General features: G+C 38.8%; 1 protein-coding gene across 1 annotated transcript; it reads left to right on the forward strand.

Moving 5' to 3' along the window:
* The first annotated feature begins 10,295 nt into the window (after positions 1-10,295).
* LOC104312720 (NEDD4 binding protein 2 like 2) lies at positions 10,296-21,288 on the forward strand. The gene is made up of 5 exons (XM_009921900.2): positions 10,296-12,094; positions 14,488-14,573; positions 15,270-15,315; positions 16,096-16,288; positions 21,109-21,288. The coding sequence occupies exons 1-4, from the start codon at positions 10,375-10,377 to the stop codon at positions 16,254-16,256; spliced, it is 2,013 nt and encodes a 670-aa protein (XP_009920202.2). The 5' UTR covers positions 10,296-10,374; the 3' UTR covers positions 16,257-16,288; positions 21,109-21,288.

The raw sequence follows: 21,288 nt of genomic DNA on the forward strand, positions 1-21,288 counted from the left end.
GAGTTTTCTGGAAGAAATGTTTTCCTTCTGTGCTCGCATATCATGGAGGAGAGGTGACTAGGTATATGTTGAGAATTGAGGGTTTTCCATACAAAAGAACACAGGTGTATATTACAATTCCCAGTGAAGAGCAACAAGAAGACATAGTGTTGAAATGCAGTTCATAAAATTGAAATTAAGTACTCAATTTAAAAGAGTGATCAGATGTTTTGTATAGGTCAGATGTGGAAATACTTCAGTGTTTCTGCAGTGACACTTTCTCATTTCAATGTTTTATGTTCTCATCCTTTTGAAATAAAAGCAAGAGCAGAGATTAAAGCTCTTTAGTAATCATTTCCTAGGTGAGAATCTGCTTGTACATCAATTAATTTTGGTGTGGATTTTTTTTCTTTTCACAGGCTAATTGGTTGAAACTAGCTGTAAATCAGCTTGCTTTGAGTTCACAGAAAAATATGTGAAAACATAGCTGGTCTTTTAAGTATTTGGAAGATAAAGTAGTAAGTAACAGGGTTTGTCAAGGTCAGATCATCTCAAATTTGTCTATTTTATTTCTGTAGTAGTGGAGAAGCAGCAAGTGGTGTTTTTAGCTTGAGATAGACTGTCAGTGTTATTCTAGATCAAGGATAATAAAAGCATTGAAGTATTGTGTCTGGAATGGGTCTTTGCAGTTTCCTTTTAGCTGATAATGCTGCTGCTACTTCATTTCTCAGGTAGGCAGGCAGTCCTTGACCATTTGATGTGTGCCTCACTGATATATAGTGCGGTTACAACAATACCATGTTGTGTGAAGTCGGAACATGCTGTATCCATTCAGTAATTTTTTTTCAGTTGTACTTACAGTCTTTTTAGTGTTGTTAATATTTTCTTTTTTGAGCTGTTAATCGAATTCAACTTTTCTTTTGTGGTCCCTCAAACTGGTATCACAATAACTGCTTTATAATTGGATCATCCTGCTTGTCCTTTTAAAATATTTTTTGGATACTAACTCTAAGTATTCTAGGATTTTATGGAAATATGGTAGAAAAATATTTTGAGCAAAACTTTTGGAACATGTGCTTGCATGTTGTGTAACTACTGATTTTAAAAAGGCATGAATTCTCAAATTGCTAACAGACTAAGAAGTGCTGCTTTAGCTGATGAAATAATCATTTGCTTATTTCTAAGGTGTTAATTGTATCAGTTACAGATCAGTTTTAGTCATGGACCTATAATGCTCTTTGGCTGTTATTTTATTCATGATACTTCTAATAATTTTTGTTTCTTTACTCAGCCATTAGGTTTTGGTAACCTATACTATAGGTTATAATAGTCTATGTGAAGTTACTGAACAGCTTATCCCACATCTTGCTCTTAACCATGAAGAGTTTCTGAAGGCTCATGAACCTGACTTAAGAGTGGATTGACTATGTTACTTTTCCCCCATTTAGTATTTTTCCTGAAATTTTTCCTGTCTTGCTTGTAAGATGAATACACTGCTTTACAAGGATCTTGGCAACAAAAGTATAGGCATCAGATCTTTTACCTGAAGCAAGACAGGTATACATATATGAGTTTCATTTGCAGCTCTTTGCAGCTGTATGGTACCTGCACTAAATATTCAGTGAAGTATACCTGATAAAATTTCAAAGCTATTTTCACTGTATGAAAACTGCGGTTAGAAGACTGTGCTTATGGCTGTGCACAAAATTGCATTATATATAGGAGTACAAATGGAATTCTGTGTATGTGTATGTAGAAGGCATGGTTAGAACCTTGTGTTTCATTCTGTTTCTGTTTTGTTCCAGCAGTCTACACTGAGTTCTTGTTTCTAATAATGGATACTTAGATTATGCCCATCATGCTGCCCTTTTGGGTCCTAGGTCTTGAGGAGAAGTTTTATTGTGAGTAAAGACAGCTAACTATGGTTTAACTCTGCTGCTTTGTAGGGAATTGAGCTGTAAAGAGATTAAATCAGTTTAATCTTTCCCCTGGTTAGTTTGTAGTGCCTTTGTTGAGCATGTCAAGTTTTGAGCTCGCTGGTACAAGTAAGATGTGACATATTGGAGTGAGATGAGCAGAGGGTGGTCAGGGCCTGGAGCAGACGATACACAAGGAGAAGCTGGTAGAAACGGATTGTTCAGCCTTAAGAAGAGAAGGCTGTGGCTAAGGCAGCTTAATGCTGTCTTCACCTACCTAATGGGAAAGTATAAAGGTGGAGCCAGGCTCCACTGACAAGAGAAGCAACAGGTAGAGATTGCAACGTGGGAAATTCCAGTTAGATACTAGGTTGTGTAATCTCCATCCCTGGAGTATGCAAAACTTGTCTGGGCAAGGCACTGAGCAGTGAGATCTCAGTTGGTATTGCTTTGAGCAGAGGTTGGACCGTATGATCTCCGGAGGCCTTTTGTGACCTAAATTAGGCTCTTCTGATGGACATAGTGAGAGCAGTGTCCAGAATATTGAAAGACTTAGTTAGCTATTATCTACCAGAGAAGACTTTTAAATGACTGACAGAATTGCTGGCAGGGTGTCAGATGCAGGCTTGCATTAATACAGCAGTCCGTGATTCTCTTCTTGCTTTCAGATGGGCACTAAGTTTCTGGCTTTAACTGTAGCAGGAAAACTGGCTGTACCATTTATTCCAGTTGTTTCATAGCTGAATTGGCAGAATCGCTCGCAAGTTCCTGACAAAACGCAGTGTCCATGACCGCTTGTCTCTTGTTAGTTGTATTGTCTTTCCAGTCTTAGAAAATACTGGCATATATTAGTCTTTATCTGAAGTAGTTTTTTATTTTCTGTCCAAAGACAGACTTCTATTTGCACTTGTTACATTGTATAATTGAAAGACAGTTTTCTGCATCTATTCATCCTCAACACTCTAGGAATAATATGGGGTTGTTTTGTAAAAAATCATCCTTAAGGGTAATTCATCATGTCTTTTGCATATCTCTGGTCCCTTTGGTGAAAGATGTTTAAAAGGGAAATGAGTTAATGCCAAAAAGTAGTATGCAGAAATAGTAAGTAAAAGTTGTATGCCAGAATGACAAAGTACTGAGATTTGTTGAAAAAGGTGTAATACCTTCCAGAGAATGCACATTATAATTGAATGCTGTGTAGCTCTCCATATTTCATATAGCTTTTGAGATGCATAGAATGAGCACAATATCTGGAGCAGATGTTCTGAATAGCAACATTGTCCGTACGTACAAGTATTTGAATTTTAATATTGCTATAACCTAGGTTAGAGCCTGGTTACTTAATATTTACTGATACTGTTTTCTTTACTGTTTTCCTCGTGAAACTTTTTTTCCCCTTTTCTCTTATTCTTGAACTGCATCTTTCTCATCTGTCTGATCTGCCTGAGTCTTGTGTGTTCAGTTACTACAGTTGTCTTCATAACTCTGGATCCATCTCCCCCTTCCCTTTTCTTCCCTGAACTTTAAACTTGTGTGGAGAGCTACACCTTACGCTATTTTTTAATGCCTCAGTTCAAACTGATGCTGATTTAAAAACTGAGTATATATATTCCCCATCCCCCTAGGCTGTGCTTCTGCATTTTTTTTCTTGTTCTGCTGAAAGTAATATTTTCTGTCATGCAGTATCTTTTTCTTCATTCCTTTTTTTTTCTTAGCCTCATTAAGTTTGCAGCATCTTCCTGTGTTTTCAAAACTCATACTTCTGTTCCCAGAATTGTGGTCTGTGCTTTGGTGGATATTTAATTACATGCCTGTGCTACAATTTTGTTGATTGAAGCTATTTTAAATACAGCTAAAATCTGTCATCTTTCACTGAAGTTCCTAAAAGAAAATAGCATATTGCATACCTCTAAATATTCCATTCTGCTCTCGTTGTACCTCTTTTGCTTCCTTACGCTCCTACCCATATTTTTCCTCAACTTCATTTTGCTTGTGTCTTATCTCTAACTTCATTTTACATTTGTTTTGTGTGTGAATGTGCCTTGGCATAAAGGCCAACACTTCACCCTGTAGACCTAATTTTGACTTTTAAAACCTTTTCGTTATCTCTATATTCTGTTTTGATGGCTGTCATCTATGTGTTCAAGTACTAGGGTGATATATCACAATATGTAGTTATCTGTATTTCTAGTTAAAATAGTGATTGATTTATTCGTTTAAAGAGTATACTATAGTGGATGAAATATACAATGAGGATATTTTTTAGGAATTAGGATCTGGAAAGTCTGTCTTATTTGTGGACCGCGTTTTAGGACATGATTTATTTCACAACCTCCTGAGAGCCTCAGTAAATCTGCCTTTTCCTGGGTAGAGCTTTTCCAGGTGGAATTGCATAAGCACATGCCTGGAAAGCAGTAGATTGTAAGGGAGAGGGACTGAAAAACTTGATTGTGAGGTGTCTCACAAAATTTAATTTTGGAACACAGATCTTATTTCTCCTAAAATCAAGGATCCACTCAGATTCAATACTGTCTTGTATTTGAACTGGTTAGATTATATATACATTATATCTGTAACAGCAACTCAGTTTTTCATTTGGAAAGACGAAGGTTGAGATTTTTAAGGTAATTACTAGTTTGCCTGTTTTTTTTCAATAGCTGTGAATTGGCCATTAGGCAAATGGGCTTTGTGTTTGCAGTGGATAATGTTTCTCTGGTCAGTCACAGTCTTCACCAGTGTGCTTCATGGTTTTCAACCTGGAGCACCAGCTTTGTAAAACGCGGTGTGTGAAGTGTGCTCTGGTGTTGCTGAGAGGAGGGTGCTTAGGGTTTAGGGAGAACTGATTGCTTCGCAGCCACATATGCTGTAGTGCTATAGTTTGTCCAGAAGTTAATGAAAAACTGAGAGTGATCATTGTCTGGGAAGGTGGGATTTTTCTGTCCTGTTACAAGTTTTTTTAGTGTTTCTTAGAATCTCATATAGAAGTGTCTTTATATCGGTGAAAATTAAGGAGCACTGCTGCCCAGCAGGTTACACCAAACTACTAACTAGTGCAAATTTGACTATAGTTCCTATTTCTCCAAACTGCTTCTCAAAACAGCATATTTCTTGTCTAGCCTGGATTAATTTCAGTCAGGTTGTCTTCATGCTTGAGCTGGTATCATCCAAGTCATAGAACTGATGTCATCGAACTTGACAAGATGATTCATACTGTACTTCCAGTGTATAACATTGGCATCTGTGTCCATTGTTTTCTCTTCAAAAGACTAAAGGTTGACAGAGAGACCTTAAATGAAAATTGATTCTATGAGCCTTCATCGGTGAGAAGGCTGATGATAAAGCTATAGTTTCTTCTCTGTCTTGTAAGTACATCCCCTTAAGATGGATTCACATCACCTGTAGCATTTCACTTTGTCCTTTTTTCTCTCTTTCTTAACCTGCTTTTTAACATTGAGCCATACTTAATGGTGCAGAGAAATCCAGTCAAACAAAAAATGGTCTCTTCTCCGTCTGCTAGCATCCATCAGTAACACTAGTGCTGATTCCCCCCCCCCCCCCCCCCCCCCCTTCTGGTTAGAAAATTGAATTGTGTCAGGTGAGATATTTGTGGTGCCTAAATGAGGTTGAAAGAAGCTCTTGAGTTGTTTCACTTGTTCAGGAAGTAGATGTTTGATAGTGGGCACAAGTATATTCAGTGTGTATGTACATATATATCAATCAGTATATTCAGGATGGATTTCCATAATGTTATCAACATACTTTATGACTAAGGAGCTGAAATAGGAGATTGGCTTTTTCAGTCAGAAGACATTTATGACTTCCATGAACGAGGCAGGGCAAAGATCAGTCAGATCACCCCACCTGAGACTTCTTGTGAACGGACTGTCACTTGAAACTGAATTGCTGTTACTAGCACCTCAGGAACTTGGGTTTTTTGGTTGGTTAGTTGGGTTTTTTTATTTGGTGGTTTGTTTTTTTACCTTGAAAACTAAAGTGGTTGCACTTTGCAATGAATTTGATTAAATGAACAGCTCCTAAAGGCATGCTTTCATCAAACCAATTGTATGCTATTCTCTGCAGATCAATGTCTCTTGTGTCTGGACTATGACAGGGCAGCAGTCTGGCGGCTGATTATACATTGCACTGAACTGTATATACATCAGTCCTGTAGAAATGATAAAGATCGGAGTAGCTCTTTGAGCATTGTGATAGAATAGTGTAATTTATGAAGGCAAGTATTTAAATCTCACCACTGCTGGCAATGCTGTTGAGAGACAGAAGAGTAATAAATACTGAGTTACTTCAGATTGAATCCAGTTAGTAGGATCTTTACTGGTTTGGGGCGAGGAGCATTAATTTGCGACACTGTAACATGTAAACATTTATGAATCATTTATAGTGAGTTTTATTAAGATGGGCTATGAGGCAACCTAACATGTTGCTGCTGAAAGTAGTCACCTTGCTCTCAACAACCACCACCTTTGTCTTAGCTAGACACTTATTTTACTTCTTGCTTTAGTAAGTTACATCAGCTTAACCAGAAAGCAAGTACTTGCTTTCTTTTGATGCTGGCTCAGGCAGGTAAATCCACCCACAAGGAGGGTGGTAGAGCCAGCAAAAGACAGGTAGTAGAAGTGCAAGGGCAACATCTGGAACAAAGTAGGAAAGGGTTACTATGACTGTTTCTTCAGCAACTGTAAAGGGCTAAGTTGGGTGCTCAGCTGTCTAATGGAATTTCACCTTTCAGGAAGCCCAGTAATGCTGACAAGTTATTTTGCATGTGTTTTTTTTCCAGTTGCTTGATCACCAAATACCAGTATTCCATTTGGTTTTGAGGAACTGGATCTTCATCACTCATTAAATTATTAAAGACAAGATATGTAACAAAAAGGCTGGCACCATGGCTTTTTTTGTTATTCCAAAATTATAACTTCAATTTCTGTTTGTTGGCTGAAGTAACATTAGGTCACAAGGAATTCAGCAATGCACTTGGACTTACCAGGTGGAGAAGGTGAAGTGTATCCCAGTAAATGCCATTATATGTAAGCAGCTCTACTATAATCTTAATGTTGAAAACCTACTCCAAAGACTTTGGAGATTAATGATAACACATTTCTGAAAGAGCATGTACCTCATCGCTAAATGTCATATAGAATTGCTTTTCAAATTTATTGGTTCCTCTATATTTCATGACAGCAATGACTGCAGGCATTTTTTGATATCAAGCAGACATCAGCTTAGATGTATGCTAGAGCTGAAGTTTGTACAACTGCAAATAACTAACTCTTTTCTGGTTTCGCCATTTTCCAGCAAAATGTGACTAACTAGATTATTTACTTTGCATGTTCTGCCTCGTCAATCATGAAAGTGCATTTGTTTCTCCAGTAAAGAGCATCATCTGAGCACTGACTCTCCATCAAGCTGGACAGTGCTTTTTTGAGCAGTCGGTTACAACCTTGAAGCACATGTAACGAGTTATGGCAAAAAGCTTTTAATATTGTCTACGGTAGGCTGAGAAATTTCAAAGTGTTGTTACAGAAAGGGAATTCCTATTGCAACAAAAATACTATCCCATTTTTTCAGGTCTGTTTATTACTAACCAGTTTTTTTTAAATGCATAATCTATAGCAAAATTTAAATATCAACTGAAATAGCACCTTTTTTCTTTTCCCTTTTGCATGTGTTATATGTGTTTAAAACCAACTCGGCAGCAAATGCCCCTGCAAAGCAGTGAAGTCTATCTCCATGCTGGTTCTTGAATTTTCTGAGTGTTTGTGTGCCATATGGTTTTACGATAAGGAAAACCCCTTGAAAGCATGTAGGTGGACTAAAAGAGGAGGAACTAAGGTAAAACGAAAGAAAACTAGTAGACAATTTGCTTCATTAAATGCAAAAACCTTAACGCAATACTGGATATACCCTAAGCAGGAAATTTTTAGGTATGCCATCGTGGTGCATTAGAGTCTTTCTTTTGGGTAGTATTTTCTTAGAATCAGTTGGAAAACAGAAGTTGCCTGGAAAAGTGAAGAATAATAAATCTTATTATTTTGCATGTAGTAGTTCATCACTTTCCCTTTTGCTTTAGTCCTTTCTTTAGGAAATCCAGACCTTTAGAACACTAATTTCCCTGAACTGCTATAAAACCTCCATGTTTCCAAAGCATAGAAATGACGTGTTTGTATTTATCATGAGCTGTTGAATGTCACTATTGAAGGTCATATCCAGGTATGCTAAATCATCAACCTGGACCAACATTTGCATTTGTTATTATTTTGACATGCAACAATTTCAGTGCAATAATAGCTGTTAGTCTCTCTGGATCATCCAGGTTCTTCTTCTGTTATTTGGTGGATGTATTTCTGCTGTTCTTACATTCTGAAGTGAATCCTGCCCAGTGTGGTTTTCCTTCCTGATTCAGAACTAATGGTGAGGAGAGGAAATAAATGTACTGACCTCTGAGACTTTTTTTTCCCCTCATTTCTGAAAAGTTCTACAATACCTTTTGGTGTGGCATCCTAGCCTGAGAAAGTTTGTGAGCATTGTCCTGAAAGCATTGTCAGATGTGTCAGGAGTTAGGCACCAGAAACATGCTTGAATCTGTATTGGAGAAGTTCACTTCCATTAGCAGCAGTGCAAATTCACATCTGGGAGAAGTCAGTAGTAAGCAAGAGTACAGCTACAATAGTACCAAGACTGGAGAAGTCCATTCCTTTCCTGTGCCAGTGCTGACATTGGCAATTTGGAGAGATGAGGCATGTTGCTAAGGAATGAAGGTACTGTGAGCAGAATTCGGGATGGAATTTGTCTTGGCCAACTTCAAGCATCTGCAGTATAGGCATCTGCACTCAAACCCTAGGGCGCTGTATTGAAAATACACTGGTTTGGAAAAGGGGAGATCAGTTTCCACTACTTGGAGGAAAGCACCGTGTGGACTTAAATGCCAACATTTGAAGGAAATCCTATTCCTCAATAGGATGTCTCACCTGGATGCCATTGTAGGGCAATAAAAATTGTGTGCTTTCCAACAAGATCTTTTTGGAGATCTGTAGTGCTTGTTGCAGCAATATCGAGGCATGCAGACTTTTGAACCTGGTTCCAGTCAAGTGGCTCTGTGGCCATACTGAGGCAGAGAAGGCTGCTGATGTGCTTCATGCTCAGAGAATTAGGAGGGTTTGTTTTGTAGAGTTCAAATTCGAAAGAATTCATATGGGATTAACAATGAATAAATTTAAGAATGAATAAAGGGTCAGGCTAGGTTTCCATAGGTGACCTTTAGGTCCCAGGTTGCTTACTAGTGACTCTGGCTTTCCCTACGCATGCACAGTCACCCCACACACACACACTTTTTTTTTATTTCTCTCAAGAATTTCAGAATACAGCAGTTAAAACAGCTTATGTTACATATGAATACCCAGAAAATAACTAATTTTATCCTATAATTCTTCTAGCTACTGCTTTGTTTGCTTTAGTGTGTTGTGTGGAGTACCATCCTGAACAAAGGGTTACGGAAAAGCAAAGAATTACAGAAAAGGAGCAGATCTTTAGCTTTGAAAAGCCCATCTCTCTCTGAAGAGTCGCATAGGGAGAAGTTAGACTTCTGCACTAGGTTTTTTTAATGCGTGTTCATTTGGGGGTTAGCTGGCTGACGGGCTAACATCAAGTTTTCAGAGAAGTCACTGTTAGAGCTGCTACCTGTTGAATTTGATGAGAAATTCAGACAAAAAAAAAAATCAGACATTCTGTAAAGAGCTACAAAATTAATTGTAAATAGCTGCCTACAACTGTATCAATTTTTCTGTAGTGTATTATTTTGTTACTAATAAGATACGAAATATTTTTTCCAAATATGAATGCATCCACACATAATATACTGAGCAATAAATATCAGAGCTGCTATAGTCACTGTACCTTTACATTATTCAGATTTTTGGTTAGTATGTTTTGAATTTAAGTCCAGCTTATCTAAATATAGTCCATTTAATCTTAATGGATGAAGTTTTCTTACTATGTCCTCCACTTGGTACCTTTCTGCTCAGCTTGACTTTTAATGAAATTTCAGAATAGCGGTAGCTCTTTAGTATCTATTGTTCAAACATCATTTAGAAAGACATCCAGAAACATGTTGTTTGGTCTTGCAATGATTTGTGATACTTTTTGTAAAGCTGAGTTAATGAGACGACAGCTAAGTTTATTTAAATTGGTTTAAAATGTTTAAGATTGTTCTGAATTGTAAGGTGTACATTTGTTTAATCGATAGAAGGTTTTATTTGAGATTTTATGTATTTAAAAAAGCAGATGGTCTGTGTTTCATCATCATATTAACATGAAGTACCTACTCTTCAAATTGAACACCATTAATACATCATTACTGAATTATTTTTTTTACTTATTTTCACATAGGAAGACAATTTTAAAGAAGGACCCTGGGCACCTGTTGACAAAAGCAAAACAGAAGAAAAAGCGAAAAAGAAACAAGAAAATGAAAGGCAATCATACAGAAATTATGAAGAAAATAGTAGATGGAGCAGCTCATCATCCAATTCCAGATGACCAGGACACATCAGAAAGTGAAGGGGATGATTCAGAAGAAGAAAACAGCAAATTGTTGTGTACATTTAGTGAAGGTCCAGAGGATCCAGTAACAGTTTGTGAAGAGCAGCCTAATGGTGATGATGAAAGCCTGAAAGAAGCTGCACTGGCTTCAAGAGAAAGGTTTCCCATCGCTGTGTCCGAGGTCTCAACGATGTCAAACAGTGCATTGAAAAATGAATTGCCTGTAGAAAGTGACAGTTTACTTCTAATAGATGTAAAACCTTTTTCTACTGAAAACTTAACCAAAAATGCATTGGATAATGAGGAAACAAATCAAAGGCAGAAAGAAAATCTTTGTTGCCTAAAAATAAGCAATGATGAAAATTCCATCCAGGTAACAGAAGGCATCTCTGAAGATTATAACACACCACTAAGCAAAGAAAACAAACTTGGATCGTGTCAAATTACATGTGAACCTGACATGGAAGCTAAGCTGTTAAGTTTAAATGGTGAAGACAAAGAAACCTCCCAGTGCTACAATTCCAACGTACATGATAATGTGCCTGATAGTAACACAGAGGACAAAGGTGCATTAAAAGCAGAAGAGAATAGCTCTAATGCCTGGGCTTTTTTTTCAGTTGATTTACCTACTGAGGAATTGCAACTGGGCTTTGATACACAAGTTTCTCTCGCTTCTTGGTCTGAGGATAAATTTGTAGGTGAACAAAGACCCCCCAAAATTAAACCTAAACAGACTCAGGCGAACAGTTCAACGCAGCTAAACTGCTGTCGGTCAAATGGAGGATTGGTGAAGGAAAACCATCAGGTAACAGTAACTGAGGAGGCTGGCAATGTAATAAGCAAAGGTCTGTTGGCATCTCCAGCTCATGAAGTGGACTTTGATTCCCTTGCGGAAGCTGGGGGCACCTTCATGCAGCGTTCAGGTGAAGTAACTGTTCCAAGAAATGATGCTGCACCAGTTATATCGAAGAGGAAAAGATACAGAAGAATTGTCAACTTGGCACCAAATTTTAATCTACCAAGACAGATTGCTGGCGGTACAGAGGGAAGGAAGGAAATCCCAATAAAAGATGATGTTCCCCCAAAAGGTGTTTTGGAAGTGGGGCAAAAGAGCTTTCTAAGTGAGGACCGTGGAGAGGAATGTGAACAGGACCATGCATTGCAGGAATATTTTGCACCTTGCAGTGACACTGAGGCAACCTATTCCTTACCCGCCCTGGATGCAGATGCTCTGTTAAATGATATTTCTTACATTCATTCGGGACTATCTTCTCCTATGCCAGAATATTCCTGTGGGGTTTGTGTAGTTTCCGGGATGAAGGAGGAGCAAGCTAGAACTCTTAAGCAACAACAGGTAGTTGAAAAAAACGAGGGCGAGAGTGAACAAGTTTCTTCAGAGGTTACAAATAGCCAACCAGATATTTTGTCTTCTGTTAAAGTTGTTTCTGAATATCCAGAGGGTTCTAGCCTATTGGCAAGCTGCAGTGAAAATGTGCACGAAGCAGATGACCCTGAGCCAGCAGAGGCCTCACAGCTTGAAGATAACCAAGATGTGAATATGAAATGTAGTTTTCTGGGACTTCCCTTATCATTAGGATTTGCTTTTCAACTTGTGCAGCTCTTTGGCGCTCCAGGTCTTCCACTAGGTAATACTCTTCTTACTACTCCTATGTAAATTAAAAAAAAAAACAACCCAACCCCCCAAAAAACCACAACCTCCCTAAAACCACAAACAAACAAAACCCAAAACACTCCCCCAAACCCACACAAAGACCCCTATGATTAAATACTCATTTCTATTGCAGGTACCAGTTAATCAAATATTAATCCTATTGAAAGGAATCACTGCTGCTTTGGTGATTATTTTATTTTTTACCTAAAATCATCTTCAGTCTCTGTCAAAGGTGCTGTTTGGTTTAGCCTCATATTTGCAGTCCTTTTAGTAAAAAAACTTACTAACTTTAAATCCAAAGCATGAAGCTCTTGTTGATGTTTTAATACATCCTACTGAGTAAGGCTTTACTGTGTTGATTACAAAACTAAATGAAAACATGGTACAAAATGTGTGCTCTTATATAAAGGTTGCGTGTTTGGTTTTATATTCCACTGGGTTAATATAGTAGCATTCCTTTATTTAGTAAAGTTTTCCTATGCTCTTACGTGGCTTAGATACTGTTGAAAATCTTTCCCAAAATCTAATGTAATTTGAAATTGGAAATCAGACTTCCAAGATGCGTTTTCTGATAGCGAATACCTTCTTTTTAATCATGCATGATTTATGTCACAGTGTTGCATGTTTGCCTTCCAGAGCTCCAATTGTCATATTTTTGTACTTTCAGTTTAATCATTTTAAGTTAGCACTTAGAAGTATGACGATCAGTACTGAAAGGAGTTGTGTGTGGCAACCACGACTTCCAAAATTACTGCAGGCTAACGTAACCCTACAGAGCTGTAGCCAGCAACAACAACAGACATCTGTTTGGAACCACCCTAGGACGTGGTGCTGTGTACGCGTATGCTGGAAGAGCCACGTTCCCTGTGCATAAAGTTCTGCAACTTCTTTGGTCCAAATTTAGTCAGTGGAGAAACAGTAACTTTGATTTCTCCAACAAATAGGATTAAAAAACACAGACCGGTTTCTCAGCACATGGACCTTTATGCCTCTTTGTTTCAGTAGAAGTTAAAGTTAAGCATGTATTTTCATATGAAAATTTTAAGAAGACAACTGAGGAACAACTTATGTCTGTTTATATGCCCAAACTGATCTCAGGATTCTTTGGTTTTATTGTAAAAGTCGATGGCAATGCTACCTGCCAGAAGAGTGATGCAAACCACTGGCAGCATTGCTCAGCTTGGTCCCCAGAGGATGTGCAGTGCTGCTTTCTCTAAATCTGGCACCACACACCAAAGAACTTGCCATATAGAGCTGAAACAGAGCAGGGAAGTACTGCTGATGTCCTCACCAATTTCTCATCCAAACTTGGTGAGTCTTCCTATCTGTGATCTTAAATTTCATCATCTTAGAGGGAGCTGGCCATGACTTGAAAACAGGGATCTTCCAAGAAAAAAAGAAAAAACAGGCATTCAGAAACACTCAGTAGGTTAGTGAACCAAATGTCATTCTTCTCTGAGTCAGTAACAGGTGAAATTCTCTGGTGTTTAGATGAGTTTCCTTTGGAAATAACCTTTAAGAAATACAAACCCACCCCAATATCTCTCTGAAGCCCTGCCAGCTTGTGATTGCTGTTTGTTGGGTTTTTCTCCATCAAAATTCTGCCTGCTGTCTGCAGAAGGCTGCCCACATTCTCATTTGACTATAATTTTCCTACAATTCCAAAAATTCTTGGGCTTTTTTATGGCCTATTATATGTTGATAGGCTATTTATTGATGTATACATTTGAACTGTAGTATTTTACAACACTGGCAATTGCGGTCAATTTTTATTGAAAATATTTTGGAGGGGAAATTTTTGGTAAATAAATCTCTTTGGCTATTTATAAATGAAAGATTTAGTAGACTGACTTGCTTGTATAATTCTCATGTAAGTGTAGAATATATTTTAGACTGTTTTCCTACAAAAAAAATCTCTTCAGCTTCTTAAACAGTGTTAGAGTTAAAACATTTTAGAAAGTAATTTCTGTAGTGATATTGCACAAATTCCTGTAATTAAACATTGTAAAATGTAAAGGTTGTTACTTAAGTTGCATTTTGTTTAATTTACGGGCTGAAAGCTTTCTGGTTTTCTTGTTTGCACCTAGTTTTGGGGGAGTATGTGGAGGAGATGAAAGTATGGTAGGAAAGACTTTACCTAAAAAAAGCAACTGAAACCAAATCTCCTTCCGCCTCCTCCCCCTCCTGTGCGCTGGCCTTAAATTCTAGAAAACCTAAATTCTGACTTTGTTGCTGGCTCATTTAAATATCTGCTGATTTTTTTTAGAAGTCTAGATATATAACGTGTGCAAAAATTGTAATTCAGTGATATATTTTGGCTATGGAGAGATCTGAACACTCAACTGCAAAAAATATTTTCTTCTGCAGAATCCTTGTTGCCAGACGATTATATAGTTCCTCTTGACTGGAAAGTTTCAAAGATGATCTATTTACTGTGGAAGACCTCTGTGGAGGTACGAATTTTAGGGGATTTCGGAAGGCTTTCCAATATTCCAGGTGTAAAGAGGAATTCTTCAATTCATAAGCAAGATGATGTTCTTGGCTAGTAAATTTGCTTTGTTTTTTGAAACCTACGATGAGGAGATGGATGGTTCATATACTCTGAATATTTCCAGAACCAGCTTGAGGCCATGGTAGGATTCAGGTTTTGAAAGATCATCTTCAGAAATGTATACAAAGTAGCTGAGGGAGAAAAAAACCCAACCTTTTCTGTGATACTTGTGTCCTGACCTGGCCTATGTTCATTAAGTACAACCCACCATCATCCGGTTGTTTTCCTTCTTAAGGTTTTCTCCCGTCATCTGAGCAAATTTCATCTTCCACTACCTGTAGCTTCTTCATGGCTACTTCTACAAAGAGTTGTAGCAGAGAAGTCATTCTGAGTGACTGACGGCAAATTAATTCTCCTTGTCTAGTTAGAAAGTGTTAACTTACAAATTACTTTTTTCCCCCCACTGTGGCTGTTGCTTTGTGAAGGTTTGTTTTTATTTAAGGAGCACTGTAGTGTCTGGTAGTGGAAATGAGGAAAATCCTGTAAATACAATGAAATAGTAATTATAAAATAGACCATGGACCTTGTTCTTTCCCAAAATAACAATCTCTTGTCACATACTTTCTTCTTTTCTCTGGACTACTATTATTTATTTTAGGAGAAACAGAAAACAAATGGATTGCAGAACAGAAATGCCTTGGCTGGTAAGTCCATTCTTTCATACAAAACCTGTATAAAGTACTTCTTGTTCAGGAGAGAAAATAGTTAATGCTGAAGGGTGTCAAAGGTTTTCAGCACAAATGAGTGATAACACTCTTCTTTGTGCAAAAGCACTAGGATGTGATAAATGAATTTGTGCCCTCATTGATTGCGTACATAGTATGGCAGAGCTATGGTCACTGTGCATCATCTCTTTACGTTTCCTGATGCACATGCTGAAATTCCTTGCCTTTTTAAAGTTTCCCATATGGACTTAATCCAACACTTAGCTCAAGTTTACTCATTCCAGATCAGAAGGATGTTTAGCATGAAGAAGTCTTTCATTAGACTTTATTTCTCTGAAAGGTTGAGCATCTTCAACTTAATTAAACTTAATGATCACTAAAAATTGCCAGCATAATAATAGGTCACGCACTTGAGCAGCAAGAGTTATCAGGGTCCATGGGAAGCTCTAGAGTTCTGCATGCATGAATTCCGGCAGTGTGGAGGTTATGGGATAAGGTTGCTGGTTGTTTTTCTGTTATTGCCATATGAGTTTAGTGTGTGTACCTACACACACTCTTTCTCTCTCTCTGTCCCCCTTAACCCTGAGACAAGCCTGAGAGGTTTATTTTGTAGGCCATTATGGAGGCAAAGTCAAGAGTATTCTGATGAAATAAAAGCTTGTTCTAGAAATACTCTATCCTGACATAATATAAATGACAGATTACGTAAGACAATTTCAGGTGGCTGTGTCTGCAGTTTGTAATTTGTTTATTTTTTAGACAATATTAATAGTCTTGAAGATCTAAATAAAAATCGCCAAGAGAATCAAGGCTCTTCTGAAACACTTCCAGAAATGGAGCTGTTTCAAGGGGTGATAGAGGAGAACATCATGACCTACACTAGCACTGGCTGGCTGGATGCTGTGTTTCATCAATCATGACCGACTATCTTAAATTCTGCATGAAGGAAAAGGTAATCAGTCACACTTCTCAATGTGTTTCATTCTTGTATTATATTTGACCAAACATCTAAAGAACATTGTTATAATTTTTAAGGTGCATTTAGTATCACCCAACTTGGGTGGTTTTTTTTTTCCTTCAAGTTAGGGTTGAGGGTTGTTTTGGTTTGGGGTTTTTTTTAAGCCTGAATGGGGAAAAGAGAAGGCAGCATTTTGTTACTAAAGCCATATGAATTTTTCTCCAAAATCTAAAACCTGCCTGGTGAAGTGAATGCAGTGATCTATGATGCCTAAGAACTGGACTTTATTCCCAGTTTGATTACTGTGGCAATCAGTTGTGAGTCATATCATCTCAGCCCTATTTTCCTCATCTCTTCAACATGGAGAGCAATGCTGACATCATTAAGGGTCTAATTATGAAGAGCACTGTATGAACAATAAAACAGTGTTTAAGCAAGTCATGAAAAAGTGACAGCTCTGCTTTTCAGTAGAGAATCAGCAGCAGGAGGTTGCAATAGGACTCCGTATATTGAAGTATTAATTTTTATGAATGTTTTAATTTGGTATGACAAAGTGTGCTACTGAGTGTTAGAAAGTATGCTATTGTGTTCATGCTTGTCTTGTGAATTTTTGAACCCTTTGGTAACTTGGCAAAGTTTCTCCAGTTTGTCTATGAGAAATATTCTAGGTAAATTGTGGTAATAAGGAAGGACTTTTGGATCTAGCTGGAAAATGCTAGCTTAACTTCTGTATCATTTTCCATCAGTTGTTCTTTCCAAAGTGGAAAATGGATTAATCTGTAGTTTTAAAACAAGTAAACTGAGGTACATGGAAATAGAATAACTTGCACCATGGACAAATTGAGGCAGCAAAAAAATTCCAGATCCTGAGGCTTAAATTATTCCCATCCAGACGTTACAGGACTGCTGGAATATCATCCATGTGGGTTCTGGCCAGGGGTCTGTGCCTCCCGGTGTCCTGTGCCTGACCTGAGCACAAGCCGATGGCTGGAGGAGGACTCAAAGAGGCAGACATGTGCTGCGTTGGGACAGTTATAAAAGCAGAAGCTGACCTTTTTAGAAGGTTTCTTAATTTCCACAGCAGAGGTTCATTACAGAAGTAAAGTAGTTGAATAGTTTGGGTTGGAATTGAAACCTCTTGAATGAGGGTTGATTTGATTATATGCATTTTTATGTCATTGATGACAAAAATGACATTGCAGGTCATTTGCTGATGAGCCTGTACCAACTACCAATGTAGGAAGATGAGGGGAATCTCTCTGAAACACGTAGTACAGACAGCAGTGATCTCTCAAGGTGCTGTCAGCACAGATTATTAATAACATCAAGAACATCTGGTAGTGGTATAGTCCTCTTATGTAATCGCATACTAAAATATTTGGTAAGCAAATAAATATTTTCATCAATACTTAGCCCTACGTTAGCCACAAATTTTTATAAGTTACTTATTTATAATCCTGCAAATGTGAATGCTCCACAGGCAAGATTTCTGCTTATGATACTGACTGGCTGTCTCAGTGTGGATTTGTAACCTAAGCTACTACCCAGAAATGCCCAGGTTTATTGATTAAAATGTTTTTATGCTAAAGAAACAAAATTGGAGAGCTCTGTTCCCTGAAGAAAATTGTGATTAACCTGGAAATTGATTCCCCCCCCACCCCCTCACCCCCTTTCTGTACTTCAAGAAAGGAAAGCCATATCCTAGCAGAGTATCCTGCCTTCTTGTCCACACCTTTATCTGGTCACTGAATCCAACAAACTGTTTTTTTCTGTTAGATTTACCCTCTTTGTCCGTCTGCCATGCTACTCCCAAAATGGCTTCAGCCGCCTTCTCCTGCTTGTCGCGAGCGCAGCAGAAGTGATCCGCAGCCTTGTGCATTTGTGAGCCAGCCACCGACTGCTGGTCTGACGCGAAATGTCATTAAACCCCAGTTTGTTACCTGATGTCCTGGTCCAATACCCTACTGTGCTGGCTTATGTTAGTTCTAGGGAATATAGAATTAAAGCAGTGTTGTGAAAGATGACTCCCAGGCAGTGTTTGGCTTAAAGAAAAAGGCATTGCACACTCTGTGCAGAAGGACTCGGTCACGAAGATTCATGCTGAGGTGGGATGGTTGGGTTGGAGGCAGGTGAAGCCTCTGGTCCTGGCTGCATGGTCCCATTGGTGCTCAGCAAAGCCTTTGATTTGGGAACACTAAGCTGGTTAGGGCTTTGTACTGCGAGGAGGAGGGAAGTTAGTTGGGGCGTTTTGTGCTTTTTTTGTTGTTGTTTTGGCTTTTTTTTTTTTTTTTTTTTTTTTTTTTTTTTTACTCATCTGAAATGAGTCAGGGAAAGTCCCGATGGCTGTGGGAGGGAAAGGATGAGACACGGGAGGTCAGGAGGGTTTAGGCTGGTCTGGAGCTCTGGTCTGCTGCCTCGGGCCGGGCTCGCTGCTGCTGAAAGCGGGAAGTTCCCTTCCTCCAGCCCTGCTCCACTTATCAGCTCCAGCATTCACTGGCTGCTATGAAGGCTATAATTTAAGTCACTAACCCCACAGGAACCAAAGGAATAGTTTTCTGCTGGGCTAGCAAATTTAGATAAGCTTGTGTATGGTCCAGCTGGGTGCCAGAGCGGGGACCAGGGAGCAGACGGGGCTGTGCCGCTGCAGACACAACGGGGAGGTTGTGCAGGGCTTCCCCCTTGGGTGGCCATCGGCTCTGACGCCAGGGACTGCATATCATGCAGCCATACCTTCGGATGAAAGACTGCTTTTAAGCTTATACAAATGTTAGGATGTTAAAACAAACAAACAAACAAACCTCCAACCTTAGAAAAAGTATGTGAAAAGCAAAAAGCATCTCTTAAGGTTTTCAGTCAACTCACGTGCACTGTCAGGCACAGGGTACCAGGTAACACAGACCGCTGGCCAGACCCCACGTGGGTATTCCAGCGGTCCTCTGAAGTCCGCATGCGTAAGTGCTGTAAAAGGCACGTGAGTTTTTCTGGACGATGGTGCCCCTGGTTTTGAGGGATAAGGTTGTCTTTCCTCACCACAAAATCATTGTCTTCTGGTTGCTGATTAAAGCAGACTTGCTAAGAATGATGTCCCAGAGTGGTTGTAAATCTGCACAAGTGAACAACTATAAATGTTGAAATGGATTTGATTTCATCAAATGTCGGGGGGGGGGGGAAACTGAGGCATTCCTACCAAAAGCTTTTAAAATGATAGAAAATAAATGGAGAGCTAATACAGTCATTTCAGTCCCTTTAGATTGGGAAGTAAACTAAGCATTACTGGCCAAGTGCAAGTTAGCCAGATGATCATGCTTCTGTATTCATGTTGTGTAAGGGTGTTTTTATTCAAATGGGAGAGTGAACAGTGGTTGTGTTCCTCTGTGAAAACACAGGGTTAATTGCAAGTTGTTGCGAGAGCCCCTTATTGCAGCCTTGGCAGCACATCAGTATTTGTTCTGGAGATTAAGCAAGAGATCCTGGTTTAAAAAATGCTGAGATCGGTGAAAACAGCATTATTTTGGTGCCTAGATGTTTCTTAGTGCCTTAGACCAGGACTCATGAGTGCCAGGTGCTATACAAATGTAGAACAAGAAGACAAAACCCAGTGTCAGTTTAAGCATTTATCTGCAGGACTACTGCAAAATAAAAGCAGGCATGTTTCTTTTTGAAGCATAGCAGTCAGTCGCTCCCTGCAGGAAGACTTCCTCCACGACAGCCCAGGAGGGTCGTGGTTTTAATGAGACAAATCTCTCGATGACATGTTACCTCTCCTCCTTTCCCTGGCTATGCTATTCCCATCACTTCCCTTTGTTGGATGCAATGCTTCCGCAGCCAGAGAGTGAGGCAGTTCAGCTCCATCATCCAATGCATGAAGACATCCAGAAAGTTTTCAGTCTGAGCCATGCGATTAGCAGGACACAGGCAAAGGAGCAGGAATGCAGAACTAGGACAGACAGGACTGTCTTAGGGCCAGCATGGAAAAAATAATCTAAAAGATACAAAGCAGAGTAAAGCAGTCTTCCAGTATTGCCGCAGAAAATACCATCCCATGGTCAAACCTCTTCCAGTTGCTGCTTTGATACAACAATAATAAAAAAATATTTTCTCTATCCTTTGACATTTAACCACTAATTTTAAAGAAAATGAAGTGTGAAAAAGTGTACAGAATTATGACCAAAAAACCTCACCTGCCTTTTACAGCGCTTACCACGAAAACCTGGCCTAAAATTTACTTAAGCAGAGAGTATAATTACCAGGGGGAATAAGAGCTGCCCAGAACAGTGTTTCTGGAGCTCTAAGAAAAGACTAACCATCAGGTTGTCCTGGTGCCTCACGTGAATTCTGTAACTTGGAGGCCTGTGAGGTCCTGAGTGAATGGAACAGGAAAAAATTTGCAACGTAACAAAACAATGATGAGATGTAGCTATGCTATAGTAGTATTGGTTGAACGGCTGTTCATTATGTAGTGTTTGTGACATGTAGAGACAAAAAAATTATGCTGTGTTACTCTTCTCCTTATTTTTCAGCCTTGAGATTGCTAGGTCCTTACTGTCTCTAGTTTTGACATCCATGTTTTCTTCTCTTCCTTTTCCATTCTCCTTGCGTGTTTTATTTTTCCTTTGGTTTCCATCATCCGCTTCCTCTCTGTTGTTCTTAACTTTTTAAAGAAATAACCAACAGCTGAGTAGGAGAAAGAAAGAGACTTTTAAAAATATCAGATAGGTGAACTTTTCTCAGTCTGAGGGTGGGATTTGCAACTGTTAGTCTTTCTGCAGTCTGTGCTGTTGTGGTATTTCAGCAGAATCTCTTTTTTATTTCAGAAACTTCTCGCTTTGATTCCACCATGGAAGGACTTCATTTGGCCACCAAGGATTTTAAACGTGAGGAATAACCTGGAAGAGAGTAACCGCTGTAGATTTTTGGTGTGAATCTTTGGCCATCTCCCCCCCTCCCCGATATCAACCTCTCTGTCCAAGTAATAAAACTCAAAATTGAGATAA

The sequence above is a fragment of the Haliaeetus albicilla genome, chromosome 20 (assembly GCF_947461875.1).
Source record: "Haliaeetus albicilla chromosome 20, bHalAlb1.1, whole genome shotgun sequence".
NCBI lineage: Eukaryota > Metazoa > Chordata > Aves > Accipitriformes > Accipitridae > Haliaeetus > Haliaeetus albicilla.